This window comes from Marmota monax, unplaced genomic scaffold (genome assembly GCF_021218885.2).
Source record: "Marmota monax isolate L192 unplaced genomic scaffold, Marmota_monax_Labrador192_F-V1.1 WCK01_AAM20220418_F8-fsc00008, whole genome shotgun sequence".
NCBI lineage: Eukaryota > Metazoa > Chordata > Mammalia > Rodentia > Sciuridae > Marmota > Marmota monax.
The window spans coordinates 22,739,142-22,764,920 of NW_026694432.1; the positions used below are offsets into that span (position 1 = coordinate 22,739,142).

Here is a 25,779-nt window from a genome sequence, read left to right on the forward strand (position 1 = left end):
GCCTTGCTAAGTGCTGAGGCAGGCCTCACATTTGCGATCCTCCTTCCTCAGCCTCCCAAATCACTGGGATTACAGGGGTGGCCACTATGCTCAGCTATATTCCAAGTTTCCCCTAGCAAGCTATCCCCTAGGCTTGCAGCCTCGTTTTGTTTTATTTTCCCAAAATAATCCAGGCATCAATATCCACAGCGGACTCCAAAGGGGTCAGATGGCCCAGACGTGAACAAGGCTGCTGCTTCCTGATAGGAAAAGTAGACCTCCCAGAACCATTCCTCCCTCAGTCAGGAACCGGCACTGGCCGCACGCTGGGCCCCGCACAGTACAGACACATCCACTAGATGGCAGCATCTCCCAGCACAAGGGCTAGTGAGGCTGGTTTTCTGCAGTTGATGAAACCAACTACTGGACCCTCACTCGCTAATGCGCCAGGGAAAAGACAAGAGGCTTCCTGCGTGGACCCATCAGCCCTGCCAGGGCACTCAGGGAACTTGGAGATCCTGGAGCACCCTCACCAGCCACACTGTCTAGCGCTGCCCAAGGTGGGTCTCAGGACCTGCGACCTCATCCAGGACCTGGTTAGGGATACAGATTCTTTGGTCTCATCCCAGAGCATCAATCAGAATCTCTGGGGGCAGGGCCCCCAGGGTGTTTTAACTGGTCAATCTCTGGTTGATTCAGTTGCTTATGGAAGTTTGAGAAGCACTTCTTATCTTCAACTTCCTCATTCTAGGAATGGGGAAACTGAGACCAAACAAAAAGAAATGACTGTCATGTGAAAACTTGACCACCCAAGGACTCAGGTTCATGGTGTTCCTTCTTTCTTCCCAAATTCATTCCTTTGCTCATCCTGCACCCAGGCTGCCAGCGCACACTTCAGACTGCGGTGGAGAGCCGGCCTTGGGGGTCCTCAACACTGTTCCTCACAGCTGGGGTGTAGGATCAGGATCTTGGAGGCTGCGATATCTGTTAGATCTCATCCCACTCATTCTGGTGTCTCCACTCTGCCGCTTCTACAGAAGTCAGACGGAGGTGCAGGAGGTCCCTAGTCCTTGTCTCCCAGCCTTCTTTGTTCTCTCTTGGCACACCAGGGCTCTCTATCCCATTCCTCAATTCCTTGCTCTTGGTAGAGGCACAAGAGCCGAGGCTATCATAATGCATTCCCCCACGGGGAGTTAATTTATCGAATTAAAAGTGCCCCCAGCACTAGGTTTGCACCAAAGGGGCCAAGGCTAGGCCTGGAGCAGGGCTTCTCAACCTTGGCATAGTAACATTTTGAGCTGGGTGAGTCTTGGCTGTATCAGGGTTCCTGCACGCTGAAGGATATTTAGAGCATTTTTGGTCTCTGCCCACTAGGCAGTAGTAGAACCCCCCCCCCCTACCAAAAATGTCTCTGAGCATGGCTAAATGCTCTGGTAGAGTCACCAAGTAACTTTCAATTTCAGATAAACAAGAAAGAACTTTTCCTTTGGGGTTTTTGTTTTTGTTTTCGGTACTGGGGATTGAATCCACGCTTAACTATTAAGCCACATCCCAGCTCTTTTTATTTTGAGACAGGGTCTTGCACTCACTTAGGGCCTTGTTAAGTTGCTGAGGCTGGCTTTGACCTTGTGATCCTCCTGCCCCAGCCTCCTGAGCCCCCGGGATTACAGGTGTGCACCACTGAGCCCGGCGAAATTTGTTTTTCATTTGATCGCATAGCGTTTTGTTTTTGATTTGGGGCACTGGGGATTGAATTTAGGGCCTCACACATACTAAGCGTGTGCTGTACCACTGAGCAGCGCCTCCCAACCCCTCACATAGCATTTTAAAAAGATTTGACTTTGTACCTGATTGTTCTAAAATTAAATTTGAAATATCTGGCAGTTGGGTACTTCCAGGTGGAGGAGCTGAGGTACCTGCTCACTTAGGCACCTGTAGTCCACTATTCCCCACAGTCCCCACCACTCCCTCTTGTCCCATGTCGGTACCCATCTCCCATTTATGGTGTCTGCCTGGCCTCTGTAGGCATTTGCACTTCTAAGCTCTGGCCTCATAGGGAGAAGGTCCTGGAGTGAAAGGCATGTCCTTTTGGGTGAATTAGGTAAGGCTGGCCCATTATCCCCATTTTGCAGATGAAGAAACTGAGCTCTGGCAGGCTAAGTGAATTGCTCAGTGTCGTGACTTCCAGGCCAGATCAGAACCCAAGTCCCTCAACTGCACAGCGTGGGCACAGGCCCCACTCCGTCCACAGTTCCTTGTGAAAAAGAACTCAACTACTGGGGCAAGAGCATTGTGGCACCAGGGACCCAGAGGGGAAGTGGTAACAGGGACGGAAGGACCTCCTCACACTCACTCATCTGTGACAAGTGCAAATGCAAGAAAAACCTGGCTGAAGGCAGCAGCTCAACGGGACCTCCGGACAGGACCCAGGACCAGGACTTGGGGGTGAACAAAAACCAGCTCCCAGGGTCCAGCCACCAGCAAACGTGAGTCACATTTTTAGCTGATTTATTTTAGACATCTTTCTCATCCCAGAAAGCCTGTGTTCTTGCCTTGCCCACTCCCTCCAGAATCAGAAGAAGCTGGGTGGGCCTGTCTGGGGCAGGGGGTGAGGTCACCTCAGGATACCTACAGGGTTGGTGGGTCCTCTCAGACAAAATCAAGAGTCGGCACGGACTTTTGTCTCACCAGACCCTCACATACAGCTGTATGGTGTGCTGGGCATGCCTCCGAGGGCCTTTCGTGGTTGGATTCATTTGATCCTCATGATTGTCCATGGTGAGCACTGTCTCTATCGCCCACTCTGCAGAGCAGGGCTACCACTTACCCAAAGTCACACAGGCATCAAATAAGGGCATCAGCGCAGTGATCCCAGCTACTTGGAGGCTGAGGCAGGAGAATTTCGAGTTGAGGCCAGCCTGGGCAACTTAGTGAGATCCTGTCTCAAAATAAAAAGGGCTGGGGGGCTGGGAATGTGGCTCAGTGGTACAGCACTTGCCTAGCACACGTGAGGCACTGGGTTCGATACTCAGCACCACATAAAAATAAATAAATAGAATAAAAAGTTATTATTTAAAAAAGGACTGGGGATATGACTCAGTGGTAGAGCACCTGGGTTCAATTCCCAGTACCAAAAAAAAAGGGTACTGATGAGTGCACCTTGGGGCCAGGGTCATGATTGAATCCTGACCTCGCCATCAGTGACTATGGTCTCAGGCAAGTCACTCTGCGACTGTCCCACTTTCTGTGAAAGATGGAACTGAGAACATCCCTCCCAGGCAGGACGTGGGGCACAGTTAAGTGATGGTGGCAGTGGGGTGGGTACCTGTGCTGGACTCGGTGATGGCTGTGGTGGAGATTTTGACCTCTCCCCATCTGCCCTTGCTGTGGATTAGAGGTGAGGATAAGATGAAGCCACCTTTCCCTAGAAGGGGTGGCAGGTAGATACCTTGAGGGCACGAAGCCCAGGACTCAGGGAGCCCAGGGAGAGGGCCTGGTCCCAGCTCTGTAACCATTTCATGGCTCAAGGGAGGTGGCCCCCTCACCTGCCCCAAGCCACAGGTTCGGTCTTTGCCAGTGAGCTGCCCCTTTTCCCTTTGGCCAGTCAGTGTGGGCAAGATGGCAGCTGGCCTCAGCCGAGCAGAGCCTCTCGCACCAGCCTCTCCTCTCTCCGCCTGTCTTACTCTTGCTCTGGGCCCTCAATGGACATCGAACCTTTTATTTATTCCAATAGAATCATGTTCAGTGGGACTCTGGGACTTCATCCTACTGGGCTAATGGGAAACTGAGCCTGGGTCTAGGCTGGACCTCCTTCTGCCCAGCCCCAGCATCAAATGCGGACCCTTGGTGGATGCCCATTGTCCTCCTGGGCTCGATCCCCTCCAGTCGGGCTGTGCCCGCTTCCCAGGCTCACTGGGGTCCCCCACTATTTGCCAAGACTTGAGACTACTTTGCTTTGTGCTTCACCTTGGAGCTGTGTCACCCAGCAACTCCTCCTGGAAGACGAGGTCCCCTCTCTTCAGGGAGCAGAGCCTGGTCCCCAACACTCAAGGGGCCCTGGCCAGTGGTCCCTCCCTGGTCTCAGGGCAATCTCTCCTTTCTCTTTGGTTGCCCTTCTCTCCCTGACCCCTGGCACGCTGGCTTGGCCCTCCCACTGAGCTCGGTCTCACCAAGGACAGGAAGAGGGTTATTTTTCAAATAGCTTCTGCTTTCACCTCCGCACCTACAAAAATGCCCCGAGACCAGAGATACAAAGGGCACTCTTTGAAGGGAGGGTGACAGCCCTATCTCATAGATAAGGGAAACCAGGCTCAGCAGCTGCGGTGACTTGGCCAGTGTCACGTGGACAGAAAAGAGAGGAGCCAGTGTGAGTGGAGACCAGCTCCCAGAGTCCAGGGCTTGTGCTGTCAACCGCTGGGTCACTCCAAGACCCCAAATGCCCTCCCCAGTTAAGTCAGGTGACCTCGGACAGGTCACATCACATTCTGAACCTCAGAGACTCCAACTCTAGAGTGAATCTCTGGGAGGAGGGCTCGTTTTCTTCTTTCATGATCATGGATGCTGGGTCTCACGGGGTCTTCCCCGCAGCCCGTCCCTGGCGAGGCGAGAAGCTCACAGGGGCTTCAGCCTCATCCGGGGCCACACAGCTGGTGGGTGCTCTGGATCCAGAGCCCTGCTGCACCGTGGTGAGAACACCTGGCAGGTGCTAAAGGTGCCATTCAGGTTCAAGGAGCAGTCACTGTCTTTACTGTCCCTTCAGACACCACAGCACTGACATCCCAAGACCCTGAGCCTAGCCTAGGAATGTGACTGGTCCTCCTCCCAGCACCGGACAGTCTCATCCCCAGGCACCTTGCGGTCTGCTCCATGCCAGGCCCTGAGGCTCTGGTCATTTGACTGAAGATCCCATGTTTCCACCAGCCGGCTGCCTGTGCTCAGGGACGACTGGCATTATCTTATTTCATCCTCACCCAGGACCTACCAGGGCATTTCCTTCTGCCCCAGACGTACACAGGGGAATTGAGGACTAGCCAGAGGGACTTTTTTGCCAAGACCAAAGAGCTAGGGCACACAGTGGGAGGCACAGCAGGGCACGGAGCCCCCACCTCCGCTCTGGGGCTAACCCAGGAGTGACCTACCAAGATCAGGGTCCCAGCGTCTGCCATCAGAGCCCAGAAAGGGCAAAAACACTTCCTTTTCCCTCCATATCCTGGGGAGAAAAAGGCTCCACCAAGTGCCCTGTCCCTACCCCATGCAGTGAAGACCTCAAATGCCAAAGACAGAAAGTGACAGGGGCGGGTCTGTGGGGCGGGTCTGTGGGGCAGATGAGAGCAGGAGGAGCCTCCTGGTGGTGCTGGAGCAAGGCTGCTGGGATCCCACACAAACAGGGAGGAGTGACTTCACGGGCTGGGTGTCCTGGGAGCTTTGTGGCTGCTCCTCTCCCCTCCTCTCCTTCCCACTTGCTCCCACTGCAGGGGAGGCCTGGGGTAGTCTACTTGCCCAGTGTACCAGAGACAATCCCCCCACACACCAAAATTGCTGCTCTTGGTGGCTCCCCTGTCTCCCTAGGGGTTGTGGCCACCCCATAGTTCTTCTTTGAGAACCGCAGCTGCATATGTGGTGTTGCCTCTGGTGGGATGCTCTGAGTCTGTCCTCTGTGCTTCCCTGTGGGTGGGTCTGGGTCCTGGGCAACCCGATAGGGCTGGAGGCCGGGTGGGGGTGGAGGAGGTGGGATCAGACCCTTGCTGAGAACCAGGAAAACTAATGCATGAGAAATGGCCACCAAAGGGGGGAGGAGCTCAGAGATCAAAGAAAGAGGTGGACAGATCCAGGACTGCCAGAGTGCAACTCATTAAGGGCTTACAGAAGCCTGGCTTGGGCGTCAGCAAGGCAAAAACGTCAACTAAGAAACAATCCAGGTGGCAGTGACCAGCACAAAACGCTCGGCTGGCTGTCTTAACAACTTCGTTTGTCCTAGAGGGTTTGGGATGGGTGCCAAGGTTACCTGGCGGACAAAATGGCAAATACAACCAAGATGGTTGTAGTCATGTCAAGACGGATCCCTACAAGGGAGGCACAGGAAGGAAGCTGCCTCCCAGCCTCTCAGTCCTCCCTCCCATGTGGCCAATCTTAATACCCACTGGACAGATGGGGCCACTCGGCTCAGAAACAACAGGCAATGACGGACCTCAGAGGAGCCCAAATCCCTTTCTCCCGTCTTTCCCACCACAGAGAGATGCTCCATAAGGTGTATATCATTCGAAGCCCACGGCACCTGTTGCCAGTGCCTAAAAAATCAGTGAATCATTATTTTAATATTTAAACATGTGGGGCGGGGCGGGGGTGTAGCTCGGTGGTAAAGTGCTTGCTTAGCCTGTGACGGGCCCTGCCATCAAAAGGTGAAAAAAAAAAGAAAGATATTTTGTCAATGTGAAAGCTTACTCACAAAAGCCACAGCTAAAGGTGACCAGGCAACTCATCGCTTCATGACTCAACCAGGCGGCTAATGATTTGCGCCCTGGAGTGGCTTTGGTTTGATCTGACCTCCCATTGTTTGTATTCTTGGTTGTTTAGCTTACACCCTTAATGAGCCAATGATTAAAGGCAGGAAGCACAAGCAGCACAGGAACTCTGAGGTTGAGAATTCCAGGAAACGAGAGGGAAAATGGCGATTCCTTTGGAAATTCGCCTCAAGAGTCATGAGTCGCACTTCTCTGATTGTATCATATCCCCGGTATCCGGACATAGCAGGGAAATTCTAGTACTTCGTGCAATTTTCAGGATTGATCTACATTTTCAAGGCACACACAGAGGTGCTCACAATTAGGGACCAAAGGCCGACTTTAATCTCTCCCTGTAACATAAAATTCTTTTTCAAAAGGTATAAATTAACTTTTTCAGCAACAGATACAAAAAAATTTTTTTGTCAAACCCTTGGGACATGAAGGAGGCCTCTCTCCTCAGTTATATTTCAGTCCACTGTAGTATACGTTTAGTCCCAAATAAAATGTCACCTTACAACTTGTCGAGCAGCCCTGCATTTTCTTCTCTTAAGAGTTTAAGTTAAACCTAACACACGTGAACCTGTAAAATGCAGAAAGGCCAAACTTTGGCTTCATAGGGCATGTATATAATTTTAAGGTTTAAAACAAATGCTGAGGAACCAGAAAGGAAAAATGCACTCATTGACACGATCACAACAGCATATCCCTTAATGACTATTAATGGAAGTGCCAGTCAGGGACAGTGCTCTGCATTTTCTATTTCTGCATTTCCATTCCATTTAATCCTCACGACAGCCCTGAGCAGAGGTACTTTCATTATGCCCATTTTGCAGATGAGGATACTGAGGCTCAAGGAGGCAAGGCCATTGGTCCAAGAGACCACAGCAGTAGTAATAAGGGGCAGAATTAGAATTCACAACTGTGCTCCAGGCTGCCTCTTAAACCTCTTGTCTACTTCTTTCTTATTCTTAGTTGATGCTTAGCTATGAACCACAGAACAGGAGGAGGAACAGGAAAGAACAGGAGCAGGAACAGCAAATTGAGATCCTGGTGTTTCAGAAACACTAGATCCCGATGTAGAGAGCCAGTCAGCGAAGGCCAAAGGGGCCATGAGACGGAGGAAAGAAGCAGACAGGTCCAAGATGGCACAAGTGCAGTTTATTAGGGACTTCCAGACAGGCGTGTGTCTTGGGTGCCAGCAAGATAGGATCCCTGTGCCCCAAGGCAGAAGGAAGAGGTTTATATTCTAAGCCTGACGAAGATGGGCCACAGCTTTCTGGAATGGACCTGGCCTTTCTCAAAAGTTATCAACAGGTTCAATATCCATTAAAAAACAGTGTAGGTGTGAATGGCCAGCACAGAACACTCAGTTGACTCTCTTTGGTTTTGGTTTCAGGGTGTGTGTGTGTGTGTGTTTTAATGGTGCTGGGGTTGTGTTCTACCATTGAGCTACCTCCCCAGCCAACAGCGAACTAGCTTAACAGCTTTGTTTGTCCTATAGGGTTTGGGATGTGTGCCAGGGTCACCTGACAGACAAAATGGCATTTCAGCCAAGATGGCTGTAGTCATGTCAGCTGGAGCCCCATACCAGGCCACCTTGCAAGGTAGTGAGACAGCTGGATCTGATCCCAAATCCCAGGCCAGAGATTGTCACAGGCTCCTTCTTCATGGTTCCAAGAACAAAAATCCAAACAGATCCACAAGTGCACATTAATTCTGTGATGAAGGGGCAGGTGGCACATGCAGGAGGACTGACTCTCACCCAGATGCCTTGCTCATCTTCCCAAGGTGTGAGCATCCACTCGAGGTTTAATTCACCCATCAACCTCTGTCCAGCGACCTGGAGCATCCTTGCTGCCCTGTCATCACCTCTCCTAGATCTTAGCTACCCAGAGCCCAGCGAACCAGCCCCTCCACTGATCCTGATTCCTCACTAGGTGGAGAACGGGAGGTGATAGCCAAACCCTCCCTGTCTTGCAGTGAAGATTTTGAGCTAGTGCACAGTGAACACTCATCCAGCTGCTACTATGTCATTGTCACCAGGCTGTTTCAGGGTGAGTCTCCCTCCAGGGCTCTGCACATGGCTTCTTCAGTGTCCACTTCTGTGGGGGGAGCCAGCCTGACTTACAACCTCCCTCCCCATGCAACCCTACAACAAAGCAGGATCGTGACTGAGGTGGGGATCTGGCCAAGCCAGGAGGAGGCAGATCAGCCTGGAGGGAAACCACAGGCCACTAAGAAAGGCCACCGCTGGGCTGGGGCTGGGGCTCAGCGGTAGAGCACTCGCCCAGCTAGTATGAGGCGCTGGGTTCAAACCTCAGCACCACATAAAAACAAAGAAATAAAATAAAGGTATTGTGTCCAACTACAACTAAAAAAGATTTTTAAAAACTTTGAGCATTCTTTTTTTTTTTTTTCCTGGTGCTGGGAATTGAGTCTGGAGTGTGCTAAGCCTACGCTCAGGCATTTTTAAAATGCATACTTTTACTCATAAACTACCTGTGCTCAGTCCTCTTTTGTCAACTTTGATAAACGTATCATAACATCACCTGGTACTCCAGAGAGATAATTATCATTTATCAATTACAAGTAAAATTTAAAAAAATTAAAGAATATATAATATAGATTTGAACAGGAGAGAAGAGAGACAAAGTGTGTAATAAGCATGTTGCAGAGGTACATGTCACAGAGGAAACTCCTGCACACAGCGGCAGATTCAATTTCTTCTTATACTTTAACCACAGCAAGAGTTGAACGCAGGGCTGGGGATGTGGCTCAAGCGGTAGCGCGCTTGCCTGGCATGCGTGCTGCCCAGGTTCGATCCTCAGCACCACATACAAACAAAGATGTTGTGTCCGCCGAGAACTAAAAAATAAATATTAAAAAAAATTCTCCTCACTCTCTCTCTCTTTCACTCTTAAAAAAAAAAAAAAAGAGTTGAACGCAGAAGCAGAATCCAGTTGCCTTCTCCTAAGCCAGGCAAGAAAGAATTTCAGAGTTATTTTCTATTAATGTATTTTTTTTTAAAAAATGTTATTTCTATTAACAGAAATAGGCTTGTTAAATGTAATTTTTTTCATTATCAATACTTATTGGGTGCCGATCATGTGCAAGGCACTATGCTAAGTGCTGGGGAAGATACAAAGATAAATCTAATAGCCTGTCCTCAAAGGGCTTACCGTCTAGCGTGGGAGCCTACAGCCTCTGGAGGAAGTAACTTAGTGTACTTAACTGCCTCCCTCAACCCCACCCCTCCGGACTTTCTAGACTTGGTTCCTTCCTTTTACTTTTAGTTCAGCAGCTTCACATAAGAAGCATTAATCTGGAAGGTTTTTAAAATGCATCCTTTTACTCATAAACAAAATTCATTTTCCTTAGAAAAAAATCCTGAATATTTATTGCGATTATGAAAATCCTCAAACATACACTTTTATGGGTCTTTTTTCCTTGTGAATCTGTAGTTTTGAAGTAAACAATTTTCCAAATTGCATGAAAACATGCCATGACTTTTTGCAATAAATCTTTTAAACCATTGGCCGTCACATGTAAATGTACACAGGCTCTCTGCTAAAAGCAAGGAAAGCTTTTGAAATGGATAGACGTTATATTTATAATCAAAGTTCACAGCTCAAGAGGTTTTTCCTCCATAAATCCATTACAAGTCAATGCAGAGTAGTATAAAATAACACCCCCATTAATTTTTGTTTTTTATTTATTTTATTTTTATTAGATACACATGACAGTACAATGATCTTGACATTTCATACGTTTGAATCAAATGGAGTATAATTTCTCATTTTTCTGATTGTACAGTTTGCAGAATCACATTGGTCATACACACCCCCATTAATTTATACACCCCAACTCCAAAGCTTTTAATTGGCTGGCCAGATCCACCAAATAACAGGAAAGGAAAATCAAAATAATCCATTTCCTATTATGCCCTTAGGACTTTTGAAAGCTTTTTGTTATTTTCCTTTCAACATAGAGAAACTAAGCGTAATCAAGTATGGAAATAAACATGCTAATTTAGCCAGTTTGTCTAGGTTAAACTGCTAAAGGATGCATGCTACATTTTAAAATTAAACCCATTTCTAACTGTAATTACTTTAAATAAGTATGCATTAATTATTCTCTTTGCTCAGAATAATCTCTAAGCTCAGACATTTCTGGTCTGAGCTCAGAGATTTTTAGGTTGTATAAGTCTGAAGCCTTGTGTCTTTGTAGAAGCTTGACGAGACCTCTTTAAAACACTGAGGCCAAGGATATGGTTATCAAACTGAACACAAGTCAAACTTTTTAAAAGTAGAATTATGGCAAACTTATAAAACTGTGCACACCCAAAAGACGAGTTCCTGAGACGCAGGTTCCTTATTCCCATGCTGGGGTATTCTTAATTCTGAGCAGTTTCCCTTAGTCGAGTAAAAATGAAAAACTTTATCCACATTATGCTGGTAGGGTCTATTTCTCTCCCTCACCAAACTCCCAAAAATTCAATGCTTGTCAAATAAACAAACTACAACTCAATTTCAATATTGATCTCTGCTAGAGTAAGAGATCCACTCACTCTAAAGGTCTAGTGCTATTAAACCAGAACCGATGTCTGGTTAATAGTTAAAGGTATTTTTAAATTACCCATTTGATTTTACAATACTGATAGGCGTAACCCACATCAAAAGCACTGGGGAATTTTAAGATGACAAAGGAGGCTGAGGCCACAGTGGGGGTTCCAGGCAATGATGCCCTCCTCTTCTCGGCCAGCTCCTCTGCTCTGGCTGACCACATCACCTCCAGACTGGCAGGACCTTCTGAGAGCTCATCAAAAAGCCCCTCCTAGAGGCACACCTGAAATTCCAGCAACCCCGGAGGCTGAGACGGGAGGATGACAAGTTTGAGGCCAGCCTTAGCAAGACCCAATTTCAAAAGGAAAAATAAAAAAGCACTGGAGAAGTCGCTCAGTGGTAGATTGAACGCAGGGGCACTTGGCCACCGAGCCACACCCCCAGCCCCATTTTGTATTTTATTTAGAGACAGAGCCTCCCTGGGTTGCTTAGCGCCTGGCTCTCCCTCAGTGGTGTAGACCCGCAGAGTCTATTGCCAATATTGGAAAGAAAGAAAATCCCGCCCTGGTGAGAAGGGACTGCTGCCCAGCCATCGGCTGTAGTTCCTCACAGGAGTGGAACTGAAGTCAGATGTGTTCTTGACCCAGGGCTCCTGTCATGATGGCAGGCGGGTGGCTGCTGACTGCGCCCCAGCTGGTCACCGCCAGGCTTCCACAGAAACAGGATTCCCTTCCTCTGCCTTCCGGTCCCAGCCTTCCCTGCTACCTCTCCTTTCCCTCTTTGACCCTCCCCCGCCCAGCCCAAGAGCACAACAGAGATGACCTGTCACTCTCACTCATTATCAACTAGCAAACAGCTTGGGACCCAGAGGAGAAACCTGTAACCAGCATGCCTTTTACAGAAGATGTCTGCAGCCGTCGCTGAGGAGGGCTCCCTGGCCCGCCCCTGTGGAAAGCATGGCACTGTCTCGATTAATCCTTGTGCCTCGCCACCACCAAGGAGGCAAGTACTGTCTCTCGGCTGTTCCCATTTTGCAGATGAGGAAACTGAGAGAAAGAGGTGAAAAAATTGAGCGACTTTACCGGAGGGTACAAAGCTAATAATACTTGTCGGAACCACGACTCCAAGGCCCAACAGCCCAGGCAGATCCTCAAGGTCAGGACTCTATTCGGCTGATGGGGATAGGACAAAAGTCTAGGGAGGCGTGAGGGAGCAAAACTGGTTAAAAGAAGAAAGAGTCAAAAAAGAGAAGAGGGATGTGACCTTCCCCTGGGAGTAAAGACAACACATGTCTGTGTCCACTGTCTGGGCCCCTCACCTGCCTCTGCACCTTAGGTTATGACAAGGTCAGAGTGCCGCTTGCTGTGGGTGTCTGGGTAAGTGACTTACCCCCTCTGAACCCCTCTGCCTGAGGAAAGGTGCTTGGTTCACTGGACAGCTGGGGTGTAAATGATCAAGTGTGATATGGTCGCAGGCTCCACTAGGCTGTTCTCTGAAAAGGAAGTTGCAGAAGCACAAAAGATAGCAGAAAGAGGAAGAAGATGTTTGAAAAGTGACAAAACCATCCTGTGGGCAGATCTTGAACCAGTGAGTCGATTCACCAAGCGTCTGTCTGGAGACAGAGAGGGGAGAATGGAGAAAAAGAATCACAGGAAGGGATCCTGGGGCTTCGGAGGAATTAAGCCCAATGATACCAGCGAGTTTCTCCATATCTCTTTTTTGTGTGTGTGTTGGGGGGGTACCAGAGATTGAACTCAGGCATTTGACCACAGAGCCACGTCCCCAGCCCTATTTTGTATTTTATTTAGAGACAGGGTCTCACTGAGTTGCTTAGTGCCTTGCTTTTGCTGAGGCTGGCTTTGAACTTGCGACCCTCCTGCCTCGGCCTCCCCAGCCGCTGGGATTACAGGCATCCACCACGGCTCTGGGTGTAAGTTTCTTTATATTTCTAGGCCCCAACTTCCCCATTTTTAAAATATGGAAAATAATAATAAGGCCTATTCGCAGGGTTGTTTTGAGGCTTACAGGAGGCAGTACGAAGACAGAGCTAATTCAATGCCCAGGACCCATCACCATAACCCTCCTGTCCTCCTTTTGGATGGCAGTGCGGGAACGAGACAGGGAAAGGGCTTCTCTGTGGAGCCACCTGGTGCCAGAGCCCAGGCTCCAACTGTGAGCCCCTGATTCCTCCTGTGGGCTCACACATTCTCTCCAGTTCAGCCAGACAGCCCCGTACTGCTCAATCATTTTAATGATTATTTAAGCTGCACGGCAAGAATGCAGGAGAAGCCAGATGCAGGGATGCAGGCTTGGGGTAGGAGGACCATGAGTTCGAGAGGAGGCTCGAGGAGAACTACTACCCGTAGAACTTTGTGCAGATTAATGCTGGAAGATTACTAAACTCACAGCAGTGTGCCTGGTTCATAGTAGGTGCCTAATGAGAGCAGGAAATGCTCACTAGAGTTACTTCATAGGATCCTCATAGGATTCTGTGCTCAAGTCATTCTGGGAACGAGGCAGATAGAAAGACCCCCACTTACTCCGGACTGACGCCCTATCACCATAGAGGCCAAACCATCAACATTTGGAAACCGATTTGACCTGCGAGAATAAGCCATCAGTAACAGATCAAGGTGACCTTCTGGACCTGCTACTCAGCAGCCCTGGATGCTGTCTATGGACAGCCCAGGAAGGGTGTCCTGGGCTTCCTTCCACCTTTTTTCTTTTGGTAGTGCTAGGGACTGAACTCAGGGCCTCAAGCATGCCAGGCAAGGACTCTCCCACTGAACTACATCCCTGGCCCCCACAGTTCATCTTCTAGTCCCCTGGTTCTTGGTTGCCCTTGATTACAGTTACAATAATTTTTTTCTGGGGTGTAGGCTGTGGTCCTTGACCCACATTTCATCCATTTTTATATCTATGTCTGTATCTGTTTCAAAGCCACCTACCTCCTCAGGCTGCAGATGTGGCTCATGGAGAGCACTTGCCTGGCATACACACAGGCCATGGTTTTGACTCAGGAGGCTGAGGTAGGAGGATCGAGAGTTTGAGGCCAGCCTCAGCAATTTAGTGAGGCCCTGTCTCAAAGTAAGATAAAAAAGGCTGAGGATGGAGCTCAGGGTTAGTGTGCTTACCTAGCATGCCTGAGGCTCTGAGTGGATCCCCGGCATTGAGAAACAAACTCAGAGCCTTCCTGAAAAATCCTGCTATTTTCCTACCAGGCCTTGGTTCATTTATTCATTCGATAAATCAATTTAAAAGTATTTAAGTGCTTGCTTTTCCCAGTCTTGCTGCTGGCTCAGGTGTTGGAAATCCCAGAAGGAGTTTATTAAAGGGATTGATTAGGAAAGCCAGCCCTGGGGCAGCTCCTCAGCTCTGTATTCAGGTTCTGTATTTGGCTTTCCATTAATACCCTCTGGGACTTATGTCACTGAAGAGATTTCAAGTTCCTTCTCCCCACGGTGCTCTCCCTCCTCCTCTGCCGGATCCACCTGAAGAGTGACTGTCCTTGTGGTCTGTCCCCAAGGCCAAAGGAGTCTGGAGAGCTGCTGACCTTCAAGGTCACGTCCTGCTTTAGAGCTCTGCTGAAGGAGGACTCCTGAGCCACAGCTGCCGTGGGCACGGGGTCCTGGAGTGGTAGCTCAGGGGCCATCTAATCACCTCACCTGGCTGGGCTGAGTTCTGCAGGCACACGGCTGCTTTGCTCTGGCCCCTCCTCAAAAGACCTCCACAAAGTCAGTGGAGGACACCTATAATCCCGTCGGCTTGGGAGGCTGAGGCAGGAGGATCACAAGTTCAAAGCCAGCCTCAGCAACTTAGCAAAGCCCCAGCAACTCATTGAGACCCCCTTTCAAAATAAAAAACAAAGAGGGTTGGGGATGTGCCTCAGTGGTTAAGTGTCCTTCGGTTCAATCCCTGGTGCTAAAAACAAAAAACAAAACAAAAGTCCTCCTCCAAGAATCAAATGAGGGCCTAACCTTGTGCTAGGCAGCATCTTTTTGGGAGAGAGGGGTATGTGACAACTTCACTTCCAGACCCAAATTGAAAGTTCAAGATCAGAACTTCATTGTCCAGAAAGCAAGGTGCAGAATGGACACAAATAATACAAAGTGGACAGAGATCCAGGGGGTAGGACTCCTCAAGCTTCGGCCAGCCGTGGGAGAAACCAGGGAAAGCTTCCTGGAGGAGGCAGGGGGCACTTTTTTTTTTTTTGCTTTGTTTTGTTTTGTTTTTGTGGTGGTGGGGAAGGAAACCAGGACCTCGTGCATACCACCACTAAGTCATTATCCGCAGATAAAAATAGATAAAATGTGGGTCAAGGACCACAGCCTATAACCCAAAACCCCAGAAAAAAAAGTATTGTAACTGTGATCAAGGGCAACCAAGAACACGGGGGACTAGAAGATGAACTGTGGGGGCCAGGGATGTAGTTCAGTGGGAGAGTCCTTGCCTGGCATGCTTGAGGCCCCGAGTTCAGTCCCTAGCACTACCAAAAGAAAAAAGGTGGAAGGAAGCCCAGGACACCCTTCCTGGGCTGTCCATAGACAGCATCCAGGGCTGCTGAGTAGCAGGTCCAGAAGGTCACCTTGATCTGTTACTGATGGCTTATTCTCGCAGGTCAAATCGGTTTCCAAATGTTGATGGTTTGGCCTCTATGGTGATAGGGCGTCAGTCCGGAGTAAGTGGGGGTCTTTCTATCTGCCTCGTTCCCAGAATGACTTGAGCACAGAATCCTATGAGGATCCTATGAAGTAACTCTAGTGAGCATTTCCTGCTCTCATTAGGCACCTACTATGAACCAGGCACACTGCTGTGAGTTTAGTAATCTTCCAGCATTAATCTGCACAAAGTTCTATGGTAGTATTTCTCCCTGTTTACAGGTGATGAAACAGAGCCTCAGAGAAATGCAGTAACTTGCCCAAGGTCACACAGCCCATTCATTGCAGAACCAAATTTGAGTCCCAGAATGTCTTGTTTCAAAGTTCATGACATTGGGATCCAACATGCTGAATTTCTAGGTGAAGACCCTAGGAGTTACCCCCCTTAACCCACCTGAGAAAAGAGAGGCTCGGAGTGTAGAAGGGACCTGCCCAAAGCCACTCAGTGACAGGGCAGGGACAGAACCCAGGAAGAGGAGACTGGGGAGAGCACATGCTCAATGTGCCACGGGCCCTGGGTTCCGTCCCCAGCACCAAAACCAAACCCAAACCCAAACCCACCCCCTCACCCCCCCGTGAGGCTGGTGCAAGGAACCTCAGCTTCCCACGGCAGGGTGGGGGTTCCAGGAGGACTTGACACACAGTCTGCAGCTGCCACCTTCTTTCACTTCACGTTTTCACTTCAGGTCAGAAAACCCCCAGGCACACCTTCTCCTGAGCGTTTCCCAGGCCTCAAGCCTCCCATGCCCAGCTCCCAAGGCTCGGCCTGCAGGAGCCCGGTCCAGGCTGCAGCCCCCAGACGGCAGGCCCAGCCTAGAAGCCCCCCTGGGGAAGGAGCGCAGGTGGTTCCTGGCCTTTGACTTTTTGTGAGTGGAGAACACACTCGGTTGGTTCTCTTTTAATCTCACATCTGTACAGCACTGGATCACAAAATGTTTTTGCATACATCAGTGGCTCTTTTTATCAGGTGTGTCTCAGGAGGGAGGGGGCTGAAGCGCCAAACCTTGGTTCTTGTGTCCTGATGAAAGAAAATTTAAAGTTCAGCAAGACACTGGGCAAGGTGGCGCATACCTGTAATCTCAGGAGGCTGAGACAGGAGGATCGTGAGTTCAAAGCCAGCCTCAGCAAAAGCAAAGTACTAACCAACTTAGTGAGAGTTGCTAAATCAAATAAGATATAAAAATAGGGCCTGGGGATGCAGCTCAGTGGGCAAGTGACCCTGGGTTCAATCTCTAGTACCACACCCTCCCCCCCGGCAAAAAAAAGTCCAACAGGAGTATTTTATCATGAGTGAAAAAGTAAGTCTCCAGCAAAGAGCTCTCTCAAGAGCGAGAGTGGGTGGCTGAGCAGAAAACAGCAGAGGAAACCGTTCTGCTTCCAAAATTATTACTGTTTGATGTTTAGCAGGAGAACTGGGGACCACCTGCTGCAGTCTTACCAATCGGGTATTCAACTCCTCCTTCACATGGGGCAGTGGAGTAGTAGCCATCTTATTCAGGGGGCTTCATCTGCAAGTCAACCCCATTTTTTTTGTACCAGGGATTGAACCCAGGGGTGCTGTTCCACGGAGCACCCTCAGCTCTTTTTATCTTTTATTTTGACAGAGGGTCTTGCTAAGTCACTTAGGGCCTTGCTAAGTTCCTGAGGCTGGCTTTGAACTTGAATCTTCCTGCCTCAGCCTCCTGAGCTGCTGGGATGAAAGGCATTCTCCACGGCGCCAGGCTCAACCCCATGTTAATGTGGGTATCGGGGTCAGTGACTGGACAGTTTGCCTTAGTGCACCTGTGCTACTAAAGAAATTTATCTTCTAAAATACGTTGAGAAACCTATGGCCTAACTCCTAGCTGTATAGTGTCCTCAGTAGACCCTGCCAGGAATCAGCCCATTGATCTTTCCTTTTTTACGTACTTCTTAACTGGCTCTCTTTGTGTCCACCTGTTTATTCTCAGGATTAGTCCACCCATTGTTCCGTGTTACCTGGTTGTTCGTGAAAGGCAATTCATGTGACCTGCTACGTTAGGGTCCCCCGTTGCTGCTCATTCCTACCTGCTTCCTAACAAGTTTCGTCTTGAAACTGCCCTGACTTGCACTGACAAAAAATACAAATCCTTTTCCTTAAAAAAAAATAAAAATAAAAAAAGCACAGATGTGTCATACACTTGGGGAGGATCAGTACCCCATCAGAGCCCACCCCTGGCCGGGGTTACAAATCATCAGTCAGCCCCAGTGACCTCCCTAAGGAGGAGGAGGCAGGTATCGCCATTGCCACTTCGTTGATGAGAAAAGAGGCTCAGAAAGCTGCAGGGATTTGCACAGGTGTGGCGGAGGTGGGACTGGCGCAGTCACCCCGTTCAGCAGGCTCTGGGCATCCAGACCCCCGTCCTTGCCTAGAGGCAGCTCCATCTAGAAGCCAGATGTTGTGACTCCGGAATTTCTATCTGCCCAAAGGGCCAGTGGACAGGGAGCTGGGTTTCCTATCACTCTGGGTGTCCTGCTGTTGCTAGATGCCGTCTTCTAAGGCCCTCCACCTGAATGCCTGTGCTTCCTGCCCTTTCCCACTCTGGATGGTAGCCACAGGTCGCCAGCCACACTGGGACTGAGCAAGGCACAGATGCCAGCCACTGCTGCCACCCCCAGCGTCTCTCTTCCAGGCTGGGCTCTGGGGGTGGGGTGGGAGGTAAACCATTCCCGGGGTGGAGGGGGCAGTTTTTCAAGGGAATGGAGAGAGAGCTCAGCTAGCACTGCTTTCTGACCTTGACCATGCTCTGTCAAGGGCATCTGTCTCTGGGCCACTTTCCAGCCTCCCTGGGTCGGGCCATCTCTGTTCCTGTGGCACAAGAGTCAGCAGGTGTGAATCCAATTCTAGCTTTGCCACTGATTTGTTGGGTGACCTTGGGCAAATCACATCCCACTGTTCTCTGTTTGCTCCATGATAAGTTGATGATGATGGATAAAATGAGGTTTTCAATCTGTTCCTTGGAGCCTGACAGTTCCACAGATGAACCTGAGCTCCCAACATAGTGGCCTGTTTTATAAATAGGGGTCCTACAATTGTCAGAGTGTTTGCTCCCTTAAAAATCTGAAAAACTACTGAATAATAAACTTTTTTTTTTAAGTGCTGGTGATGGAACCTAGGTCCTGTGCATACTGAGCAAGTTCTCCAACCACTGAGCCACGTCCCCAGCCCCAAACATAATTGCTCTTTTAAAACAAATTTATTAGTACATTATAGTGATGCAGAGTGGGGTTCATTTTGAAATACTAATATATACATGTAACATAGTTTGCCCCACCCACCTGTGAATCTTCTATCATAGGTAGATGAAATTAGATTATGGCTAGAAAAAAATATTCTGTATGGAATTTGTATGGGATCCGCCAGGGGTACAGACACACAGAGAAAGCTTCAATTGTAGGGTTTTATTTCAAGAGAGGAGAGACAGTACTAAGGTCTGGTAATTTCCCCTGGTCATGAGTATAGTATTTTTTTTTTCAGGAATTTCTTCTTTGTAGAAGATAAAAATCAGTAATCATTTAGTTTATTCTCTCTCTCTCTCTCAGCCTTTGTGGAACATTCTAGATGCAAACCATAAAAAGAGTTTAAGGTCCCGGATGTTTTTCTGGTCTTTCTGCATACCTTTCTTTTAATAGACGATGGGGTCAGGAGCTAAAGGCTTGGTTTTTTTGTCTTATGTACCTGTGGTGGTCCCTGACCATACATACTGGAAGGACAGAGTAAGGTTGGGAGTTGTGCATGTGACTGAGGGCTTGGAAGAGTCCTCACTGGGCAGGAGATGAGCCCAAATGGAAGGTCAAGAAGGAAGGTGAGGGCTGGGGGTGTGGCTCCGCGGTGGAGCACTTGCCTAGCATGTGCGAGGCCCTGGGTTTCATCCTCAGCACCACATAAAGATAAATAAAGGTATTGTATCCATCTACAACTAAAAAAAAAAAAGAAAAAATTTAAAGAAGAAGGAGGAGGAGGAGGAGGAGGAGGAGGAAGGTGAGCCAGGAGAAGAATCTTGGGGCAAAGATCTGGAGGCCAGAAAGCAAATCTCCTGGGGAACTGGAGTCAGCTCCTGGAGCCGGGCTGAGGTGCGGAAGAAAACCTCTACCTGGCTGGCTGCAGGCAGCAGGCACACTGCCCATGACGATACGACAGGAGTCCCATGTCACTTGGATTTTTCCAGTAACTACACAAAAAAAGATACAGGGCTGGGGATATCGCTCAGTGGTAGAGCAAGTGCCTGGCACGTACAAGGCCCTGGGCTCACCCCCCGGAAGTTCAAGGCCAGCCTGAGCAACAACTGTCTCAAAATTAAAAATGATTAATAATAATATTAATAATAATAATAGGCTAGGAATGTAGCTCAGTGATAGAGCACCCCTGGGTTCAATTCCTAGTATTGCCAAAAAGAAAGAAAGGAAGGATGGAAGGAAGGAAGGAAGGAAGGAAGGAAGGAAGGAAGGAAGGAAGGAAGGAAGCAAAGCAGCAGCCAACAAGGCTCAAGCTGAGTGACCAAGACAAATGTGGTTAAGGAGGTCAGAGAGGTAAGGACCAGAGCACATAAGTCCTATCAGGTCACTGTCAGGACTAAGACTTTTACTGTGAATGACATGGGGAACTCAGTAGCGTTTGGGGCAGAGGAGCAACATGATCTGACATGTTTAAAAGGATCGCTCAGGTTGATGTATTGAAAATCAAACCAGAAATGGGCCTGGAGGAAAGCAGGGAGCCCGGGTGGGAAGCTGCCGCACTCCCCTGGGAAGGGATGATGCCTGATTCCCAGCCCCACCCTGCCATGCTGGGGATCTTCCCCCAGGCCCGGCTCATGCTAGGCAGGCACTCCATCACCGAGCTACATGGCTAGCCCTCACTTCCAGAAATTTTATTTCATTCTTTTTCAAATCCACCCACAGCAGGCACAGTGACATGCACCTATAGTCTTGCCTCTGGGAGGCTGAGGCAGGAGGAGCTAGAGCTCAGAAATTCAAGGCCAGGAAGACAACTGAGCAAGGCCTCATCTCAAAAAAATAGGCTGGGCGGGGTGCACCCCTGTAATTTCAACTACTCAGGAGGCCGAGGATCACAAGTTCAGAGCCAGCCTGGGCAATGTGATGAGTCCCTGTCCCAGAATGAAAAATAAAGAGGGGTTGAGGATGTAGCCTAGCATGTGTGAGGTCCTGGATTCAATCCACAGTACCATAATAAATAAATAAAATGGGGGCTGGGATGTGGCTCAAGTGGTAACGTGCTCACCTGGCATGTGTGAGGCACTGGGTTCGATCCTCAGCACCACATAAAAGTAAATAAGTGAAATAAAGGTATTGTGTTCAACTACAACTAAAAAATAAATAAATAAATGAAAAAATAATTTTTAAAAATGTCTACCCAGACAATCTCTTATTCTGTGCTCATGTTTTCAATTATTGCTAATTATCCCAAACACATTTTTGTAAGTTTTACCTAATAATTATACTTTACAAAGCTCTTGGAAGGGTAATTCTGTTATCTGACATTCCTGCTAACGCTTGCTGTTGCTTTCACACATTGTGAAATTTTACATGTCGAGCCCAAATTCCACAGGCCTTTTTATGTAGTAATTTTGTGCAAGCTGCGTAAGCATATCTCTCTATAAAAATGTTTAGCTTGCTTTCTAATTATATCTTTTGTGTCTCAGACAATATTTACATGTCCCAAGTTTTTTCTTCAATATCACAAACTTTTCTATTAAAAAAGATTCATTATCTAAGATTCAAATTTTTTGTGTGCTAGGGATTGAATCCAGTGGTGCCTTATCACTCAGCTCAATCCCTAGTCCTTATCATTTTTTAAAAAAATATTTTAGTTGTAGTTGGACAGAATACTTTTATTTTATTTATTTATTTTTATGTGGTGATGAGGATCAAACCCAGGGCCCCGCACGTGATAAGTGAGCGCTCTACTGCTGAGCCACAACCCCAGCTCCAGTCCTTATTATTTTTTATTTTGAGACATGGTCTCACTAAATTGCTGAGGCTGGCCTCAAATTTGCAATATCCCTGCCTCAGCCTCCCAAGTAGCTGAGATTATAGATGTGTGTCACCACAACCAGCTTAATTGAATTTCTATATTTTATAAAGATAAAATATTTTATCTTCTATAGCTTATCTTCCCACCACTTGGGGTAAAAATAGTCTTATTTCCCTTCCCCAAACTGTTGTTAAAACTTCAGCACTTTACCAAAACTGGTGTGGGGGTGTGGGGGTGTGTGTGAGCGCGCACACACACACACAATGGAAACCCCCTTACATCATCTCCAGATTCCATTTCTTTGGGGTTTTGCTTTCCTCCTGGTTGTTGCCTCTGGGGGATTCCCCTTGCTTTCAAAAGGAAGTGTTCAGATGAGGGTTTTGTGCCTGTCGCCTTCCCGTGGTCCTGGCTGGCTGTCTATTTGAATGGACAAAGGGCAACATATACAGCCACAGTGGAAGCTGATTTTTCAACAGGGGTTGCATCCGCACAGGTCAAAATTGGACTGGAGTCAGTCGGATGATTGCACTGACTGAAAATTTCTCTCTTTTCCTTGTCCTGCAGCCGAGCCCTCTGGACCAGCCAGTGGACGCGGAAGGGCCCCCACCCATGGAGTTCTGCCTGGAGACAGAGGCAGTCAATGGCTCAAAGAATGACTTGAATTTCAACCCCATGAAGGATTACATGGTCCTCAGCCGTCCTCAGCAGGTGGCCATTGCCGTGCTGTGCACCCTGCTGAGCCTGCTAAGTGCCCTGGAGAACCTGACGGTGCTTTATCTGATTCTGTCCTCCCGCCGACTCCGCAGGAAGCCCTCATACCTGTTCATTGGCAGCTTGGCTATAGCTGACTTCCTGGCCAGTGTGATCTTCGCCTGCAACTTTATCAATTTCCACGTCTTCCACAGCGTGGATTCCAAGGCCATCTTCCTGCTGAAGATCGGTAGTGTGACCCTGACCTTCACTGCCTCGGTGGGCAGCCTGCTGCTGACCGCCATTGACCGCTACCTCTGTCTGCGCTACCCACCTACATACAAAGCTCTACTCACCCGTGGGAGGGCCCTGGCAACCCTGGGCATCATGTGGGTCTTGTCAGCGTTGGTCTCCTACCTGCCTCTCATGGGGTGGACCTGCTGTCCCAGTCCCTGCTCTCAGCTTATCCCGTTGGTCCCCGACAACTATCTCCTGGGCTGGCTCCTGCTGGTTGCCATTCTCCTCTCTGGCATTATCTACACCTACGGGCACGTCCTCTGGAAGGCCTATCAGCATGCAGTCAACTTGGCCGAGCACCAGGACAGACAGCTGCCAGGGATGATCCGCATGAGGCTGGATGTGAGGTTGGCCAAGACCCTGGGGCTGCTGCTGGCTGTGTTGGTCATATGCTGGTTCCCGGTTCTGGCCCTCCTAGCCCACAGCCTGGTCGCCCCGCTGAGTGACCAGGTCAAGAAGGTCTTTGCCTTCTGCTCCTTGCTGTGCCTCGTCAACTCCATGGTCGACCCTGTCATCTACGCCCTGCGGAGTCGGGAGATCCGCTCTTCGGCCCATCATAGCCTGGCCCGCTGGAAGGACTACCTGAGAGGCCGTGGTCCTGAAGGAAAGGAAGAAGCCCCCAAGTCCTCCGTCACAGAGACAGAGGCTGACATGAAAATCACCTAAGGACCCCTGTCAGAAGTCCATTCTGCTCAGATTGCTGAGGAGGCCTCTTCCCATTTTTAACCCAAGTCAGAAATCATTTTGTTCCCTAGATGAATGAGAGCGGTCCTGGCCCTCTCGACCTTTGAAAACCAGCCCCAGGACTTGGAACTGACCCCTTTGTGCTGAGGAGTGCTGGGACTGGTTCCTGGAGGGTGGCCTGGCCGTGTCCACCTGCACAAGTCTGGGGCTTTGTGAAGAGTGACAAAGTGCATAAAAGGCACAGGGCCCAGGACAGGCTCATTTCATGTCGGGTCAGGAAAACCTTCCCAACAAGTGGCTTAGTGCCTGCATCCCCCCAGAGACCACAGAAGGAGGGAGCATCTGGCTGGCTCAGAGAAAATGCGAGGAGGACTGTGTGTCCCTGGACCTTGGGTATCAGATGGGATGGCCAGCCAGGGCTTGTGTCTGACTGATCATGGGGGCCTCCTTTGTTCTGGAAGCATGAAAGCCCCTCCATCAGGTCACCCTTTCCCACTGAGGCCCAAGAAGTTGTGAGTTGATGAGGATCAAGGGGGTTGACCCACTTCTTGCAGAGACAAATAACAAGACTTCAGTTCAGGGCATCCTGTTAGGGTAAAGGCCCTCCTGATGCCCTGTCATCCCTGCTCATGCCATGATTACCCCCAGATCCCTGGGAGGAGATGGGAGGTACTGGAGACACAGATACTTCCAAAAGTCATACTGACCCATGACGTCCACCTGGTGGTGCTATGGGAGCAAGCAGTGTTCAGGGTAACCCAGCTGCAGGGAAAAGGAAGCTATTCACAGGTTCTCTAAGTCCCCAGAGTGTTCTCAGTCCCCACTCAATGCAGCCCCTTTGCCTCCACCAGACACCTAGAATGCTCAGCAAGTGGGAGGGGGCAAGGCTGACTTTCCAGTCTATTAACCGCAGCAAGAACTGACCCAGGCTTAGGAGGGTCTGCAGGGACCCATAATTTACGTGTCTGTGGGGCTGGGTTCCCAGCAGACAGGCCTCAGACAGGAGGCAAGAGGAATTGTTGGTGGCATGAAGGATCGCAAAAGGAATTCAGGCGCAGTCATTTGGGACCACAGATGCAATAAAAGAAAATATATTGACTAACCATGTTTCCATTTAATTATCCAAGACAACATTTTCCCCGTCCACTCTCTGTCCCATCCATCTTGTGAACAAGTGCTGGGCTCTGTGCTTGGGAGAGGAAATCCAGCCACAGAGACTCCACCCCAAGTCTCATGGAGCTTGTGTTCCATGTCTGCATAAAAAGAAAGTCAGAAAAAAAAAATACAAAAGGAGGAAATCAGCAAGGTCATGGGACAGGGGTTGATGAAGGCCACTTCAGGTAGGGTTGACCTACTGTGTGTACAGGCCATGACTATGTCCCAGGCCCTGGGGTAAGTGCGCTGAGATGCCTCGGTTCATTTAGTCTGCATAATAATCTGACAAACAGGGCCTAGTGGCCTCCAAAAGGCAGTCACTTGTCTGAGGTCACACTGCTAACAAATGTAATTGTCCCTTGGGGTCCAAGGGGGAAATCGATTCCAGGACCTCCTCCACTCCCTACAGATGCCGATGTCCTTGGATGCCCAAAGCCCTTATATAAGAGGGGTATTTGCACATAACCTGCGTGCATTCTCCCACATACTTCGTGCGTGCGTGTGTGTGTGTGTGTGCGTGTGTGGTATTGGGGATGGCTCAGCTTTACCACTGAGCCACATCCTCAGCCCTTTTATCTTTTTTTTTTTTTGAGACAGGGTCTCACTAAATTAGTGAGGTTCTTGCTTAATTGCTGTGGCTAGCCTAGAACTTGCACTCCTCCTGTCTCAGCCTCCCATATCACTGGGATTACAAGCATGTGCCACCACATCCGGCCAGATAAAATTAAAAAAAAAAAAAAACTTTTTAAATTTTTTAATCTGTGGTTTGTTAGATTCACACGCGCGGAACCAGTGGTTAAGGACAGCTGATTTCCCATAGCTGGGGTTTCCAGTCTGGTTCTGTTTACTCCAAAGCCTGCCTCCTTAAACATGACCTTCTCAGCTTAGTTCAGTCCAATTTGTCTTGACTACTGCTCATTAGGCCTGATGGTGGTTTTCTTGAACACCAGACCATTGCAACCCTAACTCAGCATTGTTTCTTAACATGTTCCATTCTGTACACCTGTATTAATTTCCTATAACAAATGTCCATGAACTAGGTGACTTTAAAAAACAGAAACTTATCTCCTCCCAATTCTGGAGGTCACAAGTCCAAAATCAGTAGGGCCATGATTCCTCCAGAATTGCAAGGGGAGGATTTTTCCTTGCCTCTTCTAACTTCCTATGGCTCCTAGTGTCTTTAAATTGTGGCAATCTCTGTCTCTTGTCTTCATATGATCTTTAAAAAAAAATTTTTTTTA

The 25,779-nt window shown here is 48.9% G+C and overlaps 1 protein-coding gene across 3 annotated transcripts; it reads left to right on the forward strand.

Annotated features, from left to right (window-relative positions):
- The first annotated feature begins 2,295 nt into the window (after positions 1-2,295).
- Positions 2,296-24,485, forward strand: Cnr2 (cannabinoid receptor 2). Of its 3 annotated transcripts, none has more exons than XM_046418818.2 (3): positions 2,296-2,465; positions 11,894-12,046; positions 22,277-24,485. In XM_046418818.2, the coding sequence occupies exon 3, from the start codon at positions 22,322-22,324 to the stop codon at positions 23,363-23,365; it is 1,044 nt and encodes a 347-aa protein (XP_046274774.1). In that variant the 5' UTR covers positions 2,296-2,465; positions 11,894-12,046; positions 22,277-22,321; the 3' UTR covers positions 23,366-24,485. The 3 variants fall into 3 exon arrangements, with proteins under 3 accessions (XP_046274774.1, XP_046274775.1, XP_046274773.1); XM_046418819.2 differs by having other exon boundaries at positions 11,946-12,046; XM_046418817.2 differs by lacking the exon at positions 11,894-12,046 and having other exon boundaries at positions 2,298-2,465.
- Positions 24,486-25,779: the final 1,294 nt, after the last annotated feature.